Source organism: Argentina silus (assembly GCF_951799395.1).
Source record: "Argentina silus genome assembly, chromosome: 5".
In the NCBI taxonomy this organism is placed as follows: Eukaryota; Metazoa; Chordata; class Actinopteri; order Argentiniformes; family Argentinidae; genus Argentina; species Argentina silus.
In genome coordinates this window covers 10,749,073-10,762,279 of record NC_139659.1, presented here as the reverse complement: position 1 = coordinate 10,762,279, position 13,207 = coordinate 10,749,073, and the positions used below count along the sequence as shown (strand labels likewise).

Sequence of the window (13,207 nt, the reverse complement as noted above, 5' to 3'; positions counted from 1 at the left end):
AGCCTTCAGCTACAGCTGACACACAGCCTGGACTCCTCTCTACAGCGAGCAAGGGGTTCATAGTTGACTTACGTCAGCTTGGAGGTTGATGACAGTGAGGTAGACTAAACAGCAGACTCACCGTACACCACAGTGAGGAGAGAGACCAAACGAGATTGACAGATTCAATACCTCAGTTAGGGAATGGGGTGGTTATATCACACAGCTTTGACTCTTTACCACAGTTTTGGGGGAGAAAAAAATGACTTAAAAAGTAAATCATAAGGAAAGAAAAGGTGAGGGGCAGATACCTCAGGAGAGACTACAGACCAATGGCAAACTGACTGGCATGTATGTATCGTATTCTGACTATACATACAATGGCGTCTACTAATGATGATCATTTTGGCTTCTGTGTGAACGTGTTTTGTTCAGTGACGGATTGAAGCATGCTGTGAGGAGACAGGCCTACTCTGCAAATCTGTGCCATTGTAGTGGTGACCAGGTCATTGTTGTGTTGATCAGTTTTTTGTGGTCCCAGTCCGTCCCTGGTTGATTTGTCACTGAATTGTATGAGGATACGTTATTACAGCATGTCCTGCTAGCTGAACTGTTTTAATTATATAGTTATTCTGCCTCATAGCAATGCTGTTGAATTGAATCTTTACTCTGCCTTCATAAGCTGTGGTCTGAACTTTTACAACTTTTCAACTCTAGTTCCCATGTCAAACCATGTGTGCTTTTTGTTGTGTAAGAACCATGTGTCGTGGTTGTCTGTCCCACCATCTTTGTATCTGTTTTTATATGGAAATTAAAGCAGATGGTAAAACAATTTGCATTTTGGATCGCTATCTGCAAACCGCTGTGTCATTTGACAACACATAAAAATGGTTAAGAGCAGTTGGAACTAGTTAGTTGTGAAAGCGAAATGATTGTTGCACCACCACACAGCTTTTGAAACACTGTTTAATAGCAACGATATGCATGTTCAACATAGTCAAATAATCTCTGTATAATGTACAAATGTATGAACAGACCATAATGGTAAAAAAACAAAACAGCATTTCAGTGACGATACTCCAGCACAAGTCACTGAACATCATGAATAATTGCAAAGACTGTACTGGTAAAGATAACAAGCAGTAACCTGTGATTTTCGTTCAGATCCCATAAATAACAGTAACAACATTCAGGTAATGACACTACCTATGGTCACATTGGTCCAAAATGAATATCATTACCCGACACATTTTATGACTTCATCATGTAACATATGTTACAGATCTGAAATTGAGACTGGAACTGTAACCAAAGTGAAAATTAAACAAAAACTAAAAATACTTTTTGTTTTTTAATCTTGTCAGTTGAAATTAAAATTTTATTGCGACTTAATATACCATTGCCTCCTTCTCAAACTTTTAGACGGACTATAGCGGCCAACATATTCTTTAAGTCATTAAACAGAGGCATTAAGACAATAATGAATATACAAAATAGCGATAACTTCCCTGTGAGTTTTGGGAAATAAGTGATGACCATGATCACACACTTCTGATAGCACCATTACCCACTGATGTGGACACTTCATTGGCAGTTAGAAGTCTTTGTAGATTTATTTTTTTTCATTCAAAAAGTAAAAAATAAATAGTACAAAAAAAGGCATCTCAAATGAATGAAATAAAATGTTAATTTAAAAGGAAATGAAAGTGTTATAGAAAAAGGAAGCTGCAGAATGATAAATATTTAGAAAAAAATTAGACTGGGCTGAACTAGACTGGGCTGAAGAGCATGCAGATGTCAGATGTCAGGGTTGGTCAATGAGGGGCAGCTGTAGGGGACAACTTGGGGCTCAGTTGTATTAGCGAGGGACCATAGACTTGAGGAAGCTGTTGTGGACACGGTTGTATTACAATGGGAATGGTAGAGGGCTCTAGTTTAGGTCAGAGTTGTGAAACGGGCATCAAGATACGCTGCGCGTGCTGCTCTCTGGTTCCGGGGCGTCAGGGCGGCGGTCCAACTGAGGCGATGTGTACAGGAAGTTACAGCACACATAGAGGGGGAAGGACAGGAGCCGGCTGTCCAGGTTCATGACCACATACTCCTGAGAGGGAGAGAGAGTGAAAAGAAAGAGGGAGAGAGAGTGGAAAAAAAAAGAGTGACAGAGAGGAACAGGGGAGCACTGAATGTCAGTTGCTGAAGCCACAGAAATATACATATCACTTCAGATCACAAGGCATCGTACAATATTGTAACTAAACTTGGGTGGCAAAGTATAGATTATGTGTGGTTGAAACACTTCACTCCCTGACCTGGTCTTTCTCCAGGGTGAGAAGCTGGTAACCTGTGGATCGGCTGCAAACCAGCTTTCCACTGGTATCAAATGAGGCCAGGCGTAACCTGGACAGAGAGGGACATATGGTGAATGAATTGAGTGATAGGGTAGTCATACCTAGAAGAGCACAGGTAAAGCTTATTTCAATGATAACAATAGAATATCATTACATTTCCCACACATGAATCAATTCTAAATTCAATGGTTCTCCGCGATGAATTGAGCACAGCTCAGCTACCCTCCGCTGGGAGTAACACTGACCTGTAGGCCAGATGCCTCCGAGCCTGCAGACTCACAGCACCCCCACATGGCTGGCTGAGCGTATTTCTTTTGAAGACGATAAAGCGGTTTGTGTAGGTCACCAGCAGGTCAAAGCCAAAGTTGAAGCCTGTCCACCGCCAACAGTACTGGGAGAAGACACATTCACATTACATACATAAGAAAGAGATAAGCCGATCAAAACCCATGTTCTCATGCCTCGGGAGAGACTGATGGTCTGACTCACATCTCCATCTTTGGTAAGTTTCCTGCCACACCTCATGCTGCTCAACTCAAACTCCTCCTTGTTGGCTTCCTGCGGACTACGGACACAAACACACAAATGACACTCATTAGGAAAGCAAAGATTTATAAATTTGATATAAGGCAGCATTTATTGCATTTTATAGACGCTTCTCAATCAAGGGCCATAAAGCATTCATAGCCGTCGGTCCCTATGTGACTGGTGTTAAAGGTTGGGAGCTCAGGGCCTCACCCATTGTCATTATCGTGCTCTGTCCGTAGCATGGCGAACCACTGGTTCTTGTACACTGAGGTGAGCCAATCTGGGATAAGAGGAGTGTCACACAGCAAATATATAAATTAATACTATCACTTTGATTAAACACTAAATATCATTTGACTCAAACAATTGTTGTTTTTTAATATTAAGCGATGCTGTTCAAGATTGACCATTGGACACTTCCACAGACAACGGAAATACTGTACATCTTACCGGGCGCGAGGATGTTGTCTCTCTCTAAGATGCGTGCGGAAGCGAGGTCATTGATAATGTACTGAAGACGCACATGTTTGAAGACAGGAGCAAAGGGTTCACCTCCCTCTGTTTTTAGGAAGGGTTCCTCCTCTCCCAACTCTGCACATACAGTAATAGCAATGGTTAGTTAGTGTCTGTGTGTGTGTGTGTGTTTGTGTGTGTGTGTGTGTGTACTGAAACGTGGTGTTTAGATAGGTGTGTACCTAGAGGAGAACTTACCAGTCCTACGTTTGCAAAGCCAGGCGTCAGCATCAGCCAGCAGCTGCTTGATGGGACCGTCCCAGGATGGATTGAGCTGCAGAAACATCCACTATGGAGAGAGAGAGAGAGAATTACAGAAATGAGTGTTTAATACATGTGAGGGGATGAAGAGAGACATACACTGCTTTCCAAGCAGTGTTGATATCTCAAATGGCTGCAGGGAAGGAGTACCTTTTTCAGGGCAGTGTAGACATCCATCTCCACCTGCATGACGAACAGGTCAGATGACTGGATCAGCTGTTCCATCACTTCCACTCTACAGACAGGCGGAGCACAGAGACACACTGATCACACTGACTCCACAACACTCAGCTACTACAGAAGGACTTGGACTGTATGATGTATAAGCTCTGTGGCAGGAAACATTGAAGATACACACCCAAGCTCCTTCATAAGGTCAACATTCTGGTGGGTCATAAGGTTATTGAGAAGCCATTCAAGGCACCTGCAGGAGAGAGACAGAGAGACAGAGAGACAGACAAGTATGTGGAGTGAGAAAAATATGATTTTGTTTCTATCGGTACCATTAAATATCTGTGTGATGGTGCTGCTGACCTTTTCATGACAGAGTCCAGGCCGTAGATACTGGCAGAGGAGTAGTAGCCACACACAGTCTTCACACTGACATTTTCCTTCATGGTCTCACCGCACTGCTGGATCAGCCCATCCTACAACACACACACACACACACACACACACACACACACACACACACACACACACACACACACACACACACACACACACACACACACACAGTTTCTGATCATCTGTTCTCATACAGTACATTACATTCCACTGAGTGCATTCCAGTCTTACTCACATCATCATCGAACAAATGTTGTTGTTAATGACTAGCTTTACCATTATGTAACGTTTGAGGCATAAGTGGGTGGTTGTATTGATTTTGGTGGTTAAGCTACTGACCAGCTGGAGCATACAAGCGGCTGCTAGGACACTGACGACCCTGCTGGGCTTGATCAGAACATCGTCCCGGTACAGAGACCCAAACACTACCTGCAGAGCTAAACACACACACACACACACACACACACACACACACAGGAAACATAGATCAACTTGTATAGTAGCAACAGTGTCTTTTGCAATTTGTATTATTTTGATCCTGATATGTTCTTACCTTCTGTGTCAATATTCTGATCTGGAATCTCCAACTCAATGACCATCATGTTTGACTCCTTCCAGGAGCCACTGAACATGCTAGAGAAATACCCCGACTACACAAGAAAGGGGGGAGGAGAGAGACAGACAGAGACAAAACGGATGGAGTGGAGTGAGTAACAGGCATTGGAGAGATAGTGTGTGTGTCTGTGTGTGTACTTACCTGGCACAGGTAGACTTTGTGCAGGTTCCACTCCTGCCCCAAGGCACAGATGCGAATGTCACTGTTCTCTCCGTTCAGGAACAAGGTCTGATAGATGTACTTCGAGGTGCTCTTTAATTTCTTCCTGTAATAGTTCCAAAACAAATAAGCAGAGGGCAGGCAAAAGCAAGGATTTAGAAAAAGACACAATAAAACTAACTGCTACAGTCTCTCACCTACAGTAATTGGTGTACAGTATGTGTATCTTATTGGTCTGCATAATGTATGTGTGTGCGAGATTCCAGACCAGAAGGTAAGAACATATCAGGATCAAAATGATACAAATTGCAAAAAACACTGTTGCTACTATGTGTGCATGTGTGTGTGTGTGTGTGTGTGTGCGCATGTGTGTGTATGTATGTGTGTGTTCTCACCTGCGAGGTGTGTCCAGCAGGGCATCCTCCTCCTCAGGCTCACTGTCACAGTCGCAGTGTGCGCTCCGTTTCCTCTTTTTGCATTCACACCCATGCTTGTTGCTGGTGCTGCATACACCCTCCACTACCTAGATAGATAGATAGATAGATAGATAGATAGATACTTTATTGATCCCCGAGGGGAATTTAAGGTGTTACAACAGCTCACATCACAAACAACAACAACAACAACAAAATAAAGTGACTAGAATAATAGAATAAAACCTCCTCTTGTCCCTGGGAGGTGGCCTGGAACCGGCTGCCCAGGGTGCCCATTTCTCCCCTGAACAAAACACAGGGTCACAGGGTCATCACAACTATCAACATACAAAGCTAGAAGTATTGCAATAAGTATTCATGTTATGATAGTGAGCTCTGGTGTACAGGAATCAAAAGGAGGACATTTGTTTACTGTGGGACAATTTCAGAGGATTATGATCATCCGCCCTGTCGCTCTACAAACCATTCACATATTGGTCAATGCATCAACATGCTTCCTAGCTTGTTACGCTTACACATTCACAGCCTTCTTGACTCTAATAATAAATTACAGCAGCTGCTGGCTGAACATGTTGTGATGACTTGAAACCTACTACATAGGTACTGATTCTAACTAGCTATGACCGAAACTTACCTGTTGATATATAGCTACACACAGCAAATCCAGGTGCTGGATACCTATGTCAAATAGCTAGTGCTCTCAGACTCGGTCTCCAGGTGTGACAGTTTATCAGACGTAAACAAATCAGTCTTAGTTCCTAGCCGGCTAGCCGACTCGTTAAACCAGCAGGATACTTGCCTATCCTTGAGCTAAAAATGCTATTCTCCTAAACTGACAAGTAAAGTATCATGCATATTTTACAGAATATCCAACAAATAAGCCTAAACATTCAGCAGTGGCACTCCTACCTCTTTGAACAGTTTTCAGGGTCGCTAGCTAGAACAACAATGATGCAGGTTCTTCTTCTACTATGTGTGTTCCACAACTATGCTCATTACCGCCACCTAACGATCTAGCGGTGATTTGCAGACTCTCAAAGATAGGTAGTTATGTAGAAATATTGTGATGTATGCCAGTTCCCGGGGAGCAAGCAAATAATGAACTGTGTCCACATTACCGTCTGTGTACTTTTAAGAAATGCATTGTGATGAATAAACGATGCCATAATGATTTCAGGTGAAAGAGAAATCTGATTCCCGACCACTGGGGGCAGAGCTCATGATCCTGGAGGTGTGGCTCAGGAAAAAAACAATCCAATGGGCGCATAGCACCAGTTTTGCTTCCATCCTGATTTTCCAGACAGCCGTCCTTCTGTTTAGCTAGTCCGAGGATCGTGACACGTATCCAACTGTTTACGTGTCTGGAATAACTCCACTGGAGTTAGGGGAAAGGGGACCTCTGTTATAAGGTTGACATCTAGTGATCTGTTGCATTACTGAAGCATGGAGGCAGGGGCGTGCGACTCAGGTAGGCTACAGTAGGCTAGTATGTGTATGTATTGTTGATGTTTTGTAACCAGTGTGGATATGGCCAGCTCTGCTTTAAGGGAAGTGTTACATTGTAGCTCACGTAGACCTCTGGATGATACATTGATTTTGATATGCAAATGCTCCATCATAGTAATTGAAGTGCAGCAGATCAACATGCAACAGAAAATTAACTCCAGTGCAGTAGGCTATTTGTGGCTTATTTAGCAACATGGATAAATATCTTATTCCTATGAGCAGTAAACTAAAGGTGTGAGTAAGCAGGCATTATTTTCCCCACTCTTCCAGGTGCGCCTTATGTTGACGAGTCCTCAGGACAGGGAGAACCAGCTGGGAGCTGTGATGAAGGGGAAGGGATCCCAGACCAGGAGGAAGCGCTTGCAGCAGAAAAGCCAGCGGAGAGCAGAATGAAACGTCTCTTTGGGTTTGAGAAGGAGGACCTGTCCTCTTGGCATTGCCTGGTGTGCCTGCTAAACCGTCCGACTGACCCTGCGTCACTGGGAATCTTCCGCTTCCTGTTTGGTGAGCTGTCACCTGTCAAACATTCACCTAAAGCTCAGATGCCCTTGGTTAGAATGTTTAGACATGAGTGTTAAAAGGTGGAACGCTAAATCAAATGGCGATGTTGTGCCTGCCACCCCTCTCTATGTGCTCACCCTCTCTGTTTGCCGTCCGCCTGTCTCTGCCTGTCAGGTATGCTGATGGCGGTGGATATCACCCAGGAGCGGGGACTCAGCCACCTGGACTACAAATACCTGGATGGGGCTCCCGTCTGCCGCTTTCCCCTCTTCAACTTCCTGACACCAATGCCGCTTGATTGGATGTACCTGGTCTATGTGGTGATGTTTTTTGGTAGGTTAAGATCTGATGGAGCGAATTCCGAATTTTGTGTGTGAGTGTGTATGATGGTGTCCGCTGTCCCTATAGTTGAATTCCTGTGGGTCTTTTAAATTTGCACAGGTGCTGTGGGCATCATGCTGGGCTGTTTCTACCGTCTCTGCTGCCTCATGTTCATATCCACCTACTGGTACATCTTCTTCCTGGACAAGACGGCGTGGAACAATCACTCTTACCTCTATGGCCTCATTGGCTTCCAGCTCACACTCATGGATGCCAACAGATACTGGTGAGTGGCAGGGTGTGTGTGTGTCTGTGTGTGTGTGTGTGTCTGTGTGTCTGTCTCTGTGTCTGTGGGACTAAATGTATGCATGCTTTCATGTACGGAACTATTTGCAGGTCAATAGATGGATTACGGAATCCCAAGAAAAGAAATGCCCATGTGCCACTTTGGAACTACACCCTTCTCAGGATTCAGGTCAGTCTCTGCAAAATGTCTACTGTACCAAGTGTTTAGCCCTAATAAACAGTGTTTTCTATGCTACTTTGTCATACATCTGCTAACTCTATCAGAGAGACAGAACTGTTCTGTATGTCAAGTATTATCATGACAAAGTCTATCTATTGTCCTTGGCAGATCTTCATTGTATACTTCATTGCTGGAATCAAGAAACTGGATGCAGACTGGGTGGAGGGATACTCTATGTCCTACTTGGCTAACCACTGGCTTTTTGACCCTTTCAAGTAAGTTCAACAGAGCAGTGATAATGTGAGGGCCATGCTCATTCTTACTTTTCTTTTATATGACTCTTAGCAAAATGTCCCGTGTGACTGTATATAACCTTCTGTTTGTGTTCTGCAGGATGATTTTGCCTGTAGATATGGTGAATGTGCTGGTTGTCCATGGAGGTGGTCTCTGTCTGGATCTGTCTGCCGGCTACCTGCTGTTTTTTGATGCCACACGTCCTGCAGGCATCATCTTTGTCAGCTACTTCCACTCCATGAACTCTCAACTCTTCAGCATTGGTGAGAACCTGTTGATTAACCACACAGAGAGAAGATCAAATGCAAACATTATTATCTTAGCCTGCATGTCTATCTGCACTGAGGGGGTTGATCATTGAGGGCTGTTAGTAAGCATAACAACTAATGTCAGTTCTGTTCTGAGGGCAGTATAATACAAGCAGAACCCTGTGGCCCCTTGCTCTACCAGAGAGCATTTTCAAAGCCTATTTGTTTGTAATGATACACTGTTTATGTTAATCGATAACCACCTATTGATCGCACATGCTACCATTGTCCAGGAATGTTTGCCTACACCATGTTGGCCACGAGTCCTCTCTTCTGCTACCCCGACTGGCCCAGACGCTTTTTTGCCCATTTCCCTGGATTCTTCAGGGTCGTTCTCCCTTTCACGTCTCCTCCCCCACAACCCAGCACTTCCTGTGTTTACCCCGAGGCCAAGAGCACAGCCACAGCACCACAGGACACCCCTTTGATCACCAAGGTCTCTAAACCCAAGTTAAAACACAAGCTGGCGGCTCTCTTCACCATTCTGTACGTGACCGAACAGTTGTTCCTGCCCTACTCCCACTTCATCACACAGGTACGGCTGCGTTGGAAGTCAATGATGATAGTTGCAGATCTGTTGTCTTTTCATACACTGAATTAGGATACATCCCCTCAGCATGTCCTTCCATTTCCTTTCCTTTTCTGCTTTAGAAGGTCTTTGCACTGCTGTCAGCCAAAAGTTATTTTCCAACCCCGCCGATTACCAGACAGATAATTGCTCAATCAGTGTCAACATAGCTATCAGCCTGCAGCAAACAGTAGCTCAGATAAGCTGTTTCAGCAGAACGGATAGGGCTTCAGTGGAGGGAGGAAGATGACTTAACAGTAGGAAATACTGGTCCATAAATCCTGCTGGACTTAGATTTGAATAAAGGCCAGTTTTGAGGTTGATGTCAAATTAAAAGCCGTATGCTGTCATTTTAGATATTCTACATGCCAATGTCAATATTATGATGTCAAAATACATATATTTTGCTGCATTAAATGTTTCCTAGGGCTACAACAACTGGACCAATGGCCTGTATGGCTACTCCTGGGACATGATGGTCCACTCCCGCAGCCACCAGCATGTCAAGATCACCTACAGAGATGGCAAAACAGGAGAGGTCGGATATCTCAACCCTGGGGTGAGTCACTGAACAAATACAAATTCAGACTCATAGTGGGTGGAAGTGTTAGGAAACACATGGGGGATGTTTAGCAGGGAGTGCCACATCGGAGACATGAGGAACGTGACAATGCAGGGTAATGAAACTTAAGTCAATAGAATAATGGACAGCATACAATAGTTATTTGTCACAATTTAACGATAATGACATTTTCTGTCATGATAGTGTCTCGTTGAACTGAATGTAATTAGCACACAAACTGAGGCATTTATGCACAATGGGCACCATAGTAATAAAGACAGTATGAGCATTATATCGTATTTATTCAGCTAGTTCATTTGACAGTATTGTATGGCGTGCATGTACTCTAGGTGTTCACTCAGAGCCGGCGCTGGAAGGACCATGGAGACATGCTGAAGCAGTATGCTACCTGTCTGAACCGCCACCTGCCACACTACAACATCTCTGAACCCGAGATCTACTTTGACATCTGGGTGTCCATCAATGACCGCTTCCAGCAAAGGTATGTGGCCTTTTCATGACTGCTAATAATCATGTATTTCACCTCTATCCAACAAAAAGATGAATACACACTGTTTGGTGTTGGTGTTCTCCTTTGCTAGGATCTTTGATCCCCGTGTGGACATTGTGAAGGCAGATTGGTCACCTTTCCGCCCGAATCCCTGGCTCATGCCATTGCTGGTGGACCTCTCTCCCTGGAGGACAAAGTTCCAGGAGATCGAGGGAACCTTGGACAACCAGACGGAGATAGTCTTCATCGCTGACTTCCCAGGTTCAAAGTCATTCCCTTTGCTTCAATGTCTTTCATTGAGGGCGATTCATTGAGGGTGATCTTTCAATGTACTTGATTTAAGATTCCAATAATGCCATTCCATTGGTCCTAAAATTAATCTGCCTATCCATTGTGCCATGAAAACTAAATCAAGTGCACCTACTGATTCCTCACACTGGCCCATGGATGTGTTGATTCTATTGGAGGTAGAAATCAGAGGACAGGCTCATTGTTATGCATGGAATGGAATGAAATGAAGAATGGTGTCAAACACGTATTTGGTATCATTCCTCATTCCAATCGATGCATAACAATGAGCCTGTCCTCCGATTTCTACCCTCCACCAGCCTCCCCTGGTTGATTCATTTTGACTGACTGAGGGCATGTCTCCTGCAGGTCTCCATCTAGAGAACTTTGTCAGTGAAGACTTGGGAAACACCAGTGTTCAGGTTCTGCAGGGCCAGCTGAATGTTGAGATTGTGGAGGAAAAGAAGAACTACACCTTACAACCTGGGGAGCAGATGAAGGTATGATCACTCACCTTTTGCAGCAGCTGCAACCAGCCAGTAATCACACCCTTCACACAGATGACAGCTCTAGTCTAGTCATGATCTTGTGCAGGAATTCACTGCTAAACATGAGGTTCACACATTCCAGTTACAATGATGTGGCTGCATGTAGAGTATCTGTCATCCATGTGTATCTTTGTGTGTGTGAGTAGCTTCCTGCTGGGGCCTACCATAAGGTGTATACGGTGTCCGATGGACCATCCTGCTACATGTACATCTACGTCAACACCACAGAGGCAGCACTACAGGAGAACTTCACCAAACTGTTCGAACTGCAGGAGCGGGTTCGCAACGGAACAGGTCAGGCCTCGAGCCGTGTAACACTTGATAAACACTAACACACAAAGAGGAAGTGCTTATGGAATGGTAGTTCTTTATTTTATGGTACTGGTTCCACCACTGGTATTTACCTTGATTCTAGGAAATAAGGTGGTAACAATTTCTTAAAATAATTCAGTACAATACAAATTCATAATTTAATACAACCTGGTATCAAATGGTTCTTGTTATGATGTATCCCAGAGAAACAAACAAGTACAGTAAGGTTATTATTGTTTAATTGCTATGTTATTGTGCAGCTACTAGGTAAATACCTGTATTTCTGCTGTAAAACAAAGGGCAACCCTATACATTACCTTATATACACGGACACCAACACAGTATCTCATCCCACAGAAACAGAGCCCCTCCCCCCAGAGCTTCAGCCACTCATCACTGGTGTCGATGACGAGGGGTCAGAGGTCGACATTATAGACCCTGTCGTCCGGCTGTTCCTGCGGCGGCAGCAACGTATGAAGGAAGTGAAGAAGCGTAGGGAAGCCAACGTGTTGGAGAAGCTGGATCGGTTTGCTGTGAAAAAGTACTACATGTTGCGGCGGGGGTGAGTGTGACAACCAAAATCAATGAAAAAAAACATTAGATTTTTCCATTTTATGCTAATATCCAGCTGCAATGTGGGTTAATGTTGTTGTACAGTACACATTGAAACTTTGAGGGCTGTTTTCCTTGACACAGATTAAGCCTAGTCCTGGACTAAATAACATAACCAGCCGTGAGAGTAAGCATGTCTGTGAGTGTTGCATGATCTCTGTCTTGTAGATTCCTGATGACTTCCATCGCTATGCGTAACCTGGCTGTGGGCCTCCCACCTCTGGATCAGCTGACCAGGGAGGTGGCCTACGCCAACATGAAAGAACCAGAGGCAGAGACTACCCAACAACTCACAGATGAAGTTGGCCATGGGGAGCTCTAGGAGGGTTGTTAGTGTTTGAGTATGCAAGTGTGTGTGTGTGTATGGATATGGATTAATCTATAAATTAATATGTTGGACTGATGAGAGTGAGAATGTTGCTAGACTGTTACTACAACCAACACTGATGAGCGTTTTGATGACATTCCTATGTTGTGAAAGAGGTTTTTGTGAAATAAGTTTTTTGTCCTGTTTGTGTATTATCCAAAGTGTTTTAGCTGTAATTTTTAGATGATTCAAATGAATCCAATATGCACCTTTGCAAATGTATTTCTTTGCTTTAAAAAGAAGTACACACATTTCAAAAGGTAATTTTTTTCAGAGATGGTATCTCCACTTATGAGAAATATCAAAGCAGAACTTACAATGCAAGCCTTTAAGCCTTACACTGTCAGAGCAAATTATGACAGATTGTTTTATCAAACCATTGGTAGCCAATCAAGCACCCACCTGGTGACCATTTGTAAATGGAAATGCACAGTTGGTACTTTTCTAATAAAGTGAGAGTGAAATACAGCCTTTTCAGCAATCATTAAACTTGAAAAGTCATCTTTTCAGTGAATTCTGTTGTTCTCTTATTCTGAGCAGATATGGTGGGGGGTTATTTAAGACTCTTTACAAGACATCTAACCAAGGGTTTTATGAATAACCCCTATAAAATATAGTTCATATATACATCTCTGCAA

The 13,207-nt window shown here is 43.7% G+C and overlaps 2 protein-coding genes across 2 annotated transcripts; one reads left to right on the top strand and one right to left on the bottom strand.

Moving 5' to 3' along the window:
* Positions 1 to 1,939: 1,939 nt before the first annotated feature.
* On the bottom strand, positions 1,940 to 6,374 carry gmcl1 (germ cell-less, spermatogenesis associated; the record flags this gene model as incomplete). The annotated part of the gene is made up of 16 exons (XM_083670573.1): positions 6,315 to 6,374; positions 5,631 to 5,688; positions 5,367 to 5,494; positions 4,954 to 5,077; positions 4,750 to 4,846; positions 4,536 to 4,633; positions 4,164 to 4,276; positions 3,988 to 4,053; positions 3,780 to 3,864; positions 3,567 to 3,657; positions 3,306 to 3,446; positions 3,066 to 3,135; positions 2,817 to 2,892; positions 2,573 to 2,718; positions 2,289 to 2,376; positions 1,940 to 2,080 (listed from the first exon to the last, which is right to left on the bottom strand). Exons 2-16 carry the CDS (start codon positions 5,679 to 5,681, stop codon positions 1,940 to 1,942), a joined length of 1,515 nt encoding a protein of 504 aa, XP_083526699.1. The 5' UTR covers positions 5,682 to 5,688; positions 6,315 to 6,374.
* A 358-nt stretch (positions 6,375 to 6,732) lies between these two features.
* On the top strand, positions 6,733 to 13,072 carry ggcx (gamma-glutamyl carboxylase). The gene is made up of 15 exons (XM_083670560.1): positions 6,733 to 6,873; positions 7,182 to 7,415; positions 7,587 to 7,745; positions 7,854 to 8,019; positions 8,130 to 8,208; positions 8,368 to 8,474; positions 8,593 to 8,756; positions 9,035 to 9,336; positions 9,797 to 9,928; positions 10,282 to 10,433; positions 10,534 to 10,703; positions 11,100 to 11,230; positions 11,425 to 11,572; positions 11,948 to 12,152; positions 12,371 to 13,072. Exons 1-15 carry the CDS (start codon positions 6,849 to 6,851, stop codon positions 12,522 to 12,524), a joined length of 2,328 nt encoding a protein of 775 aa, XP_083526686.1. The 5' UTR covers positions 6,733 to 6,848; the 3' UTR covers positions 12,525 to 13,072.
* Positions 13,073 to 13,207: the final 135 nt, after the last annotated feature.

What these genes read in the sequence shown, in the direction of transcription:
- ggcx (XM_083670560.1), top strand. Translation starts at nt 6,849, where the DNA reads ATGGAGGCAGGGGCGTGCGACTCAG. An exon ending in GGCAGGGGCGTGCGACTCAG is followed by an intron (nt 6,874 to 7,181) that starts GTAGGCTACAGT and finishes CCACTCTTCCAG; the next exon opens with GTGCGCCTTATGTTGACGAG. An exon ending in GCGGGTTCGCAACGGAACAG is followed by an intron (nt 11,573 to 11,947) that starts GTCAGGCCTCGA and finishes CTCATCCCACAG; the next exon opens with AAACAGAGCCCCTCCCCCCA.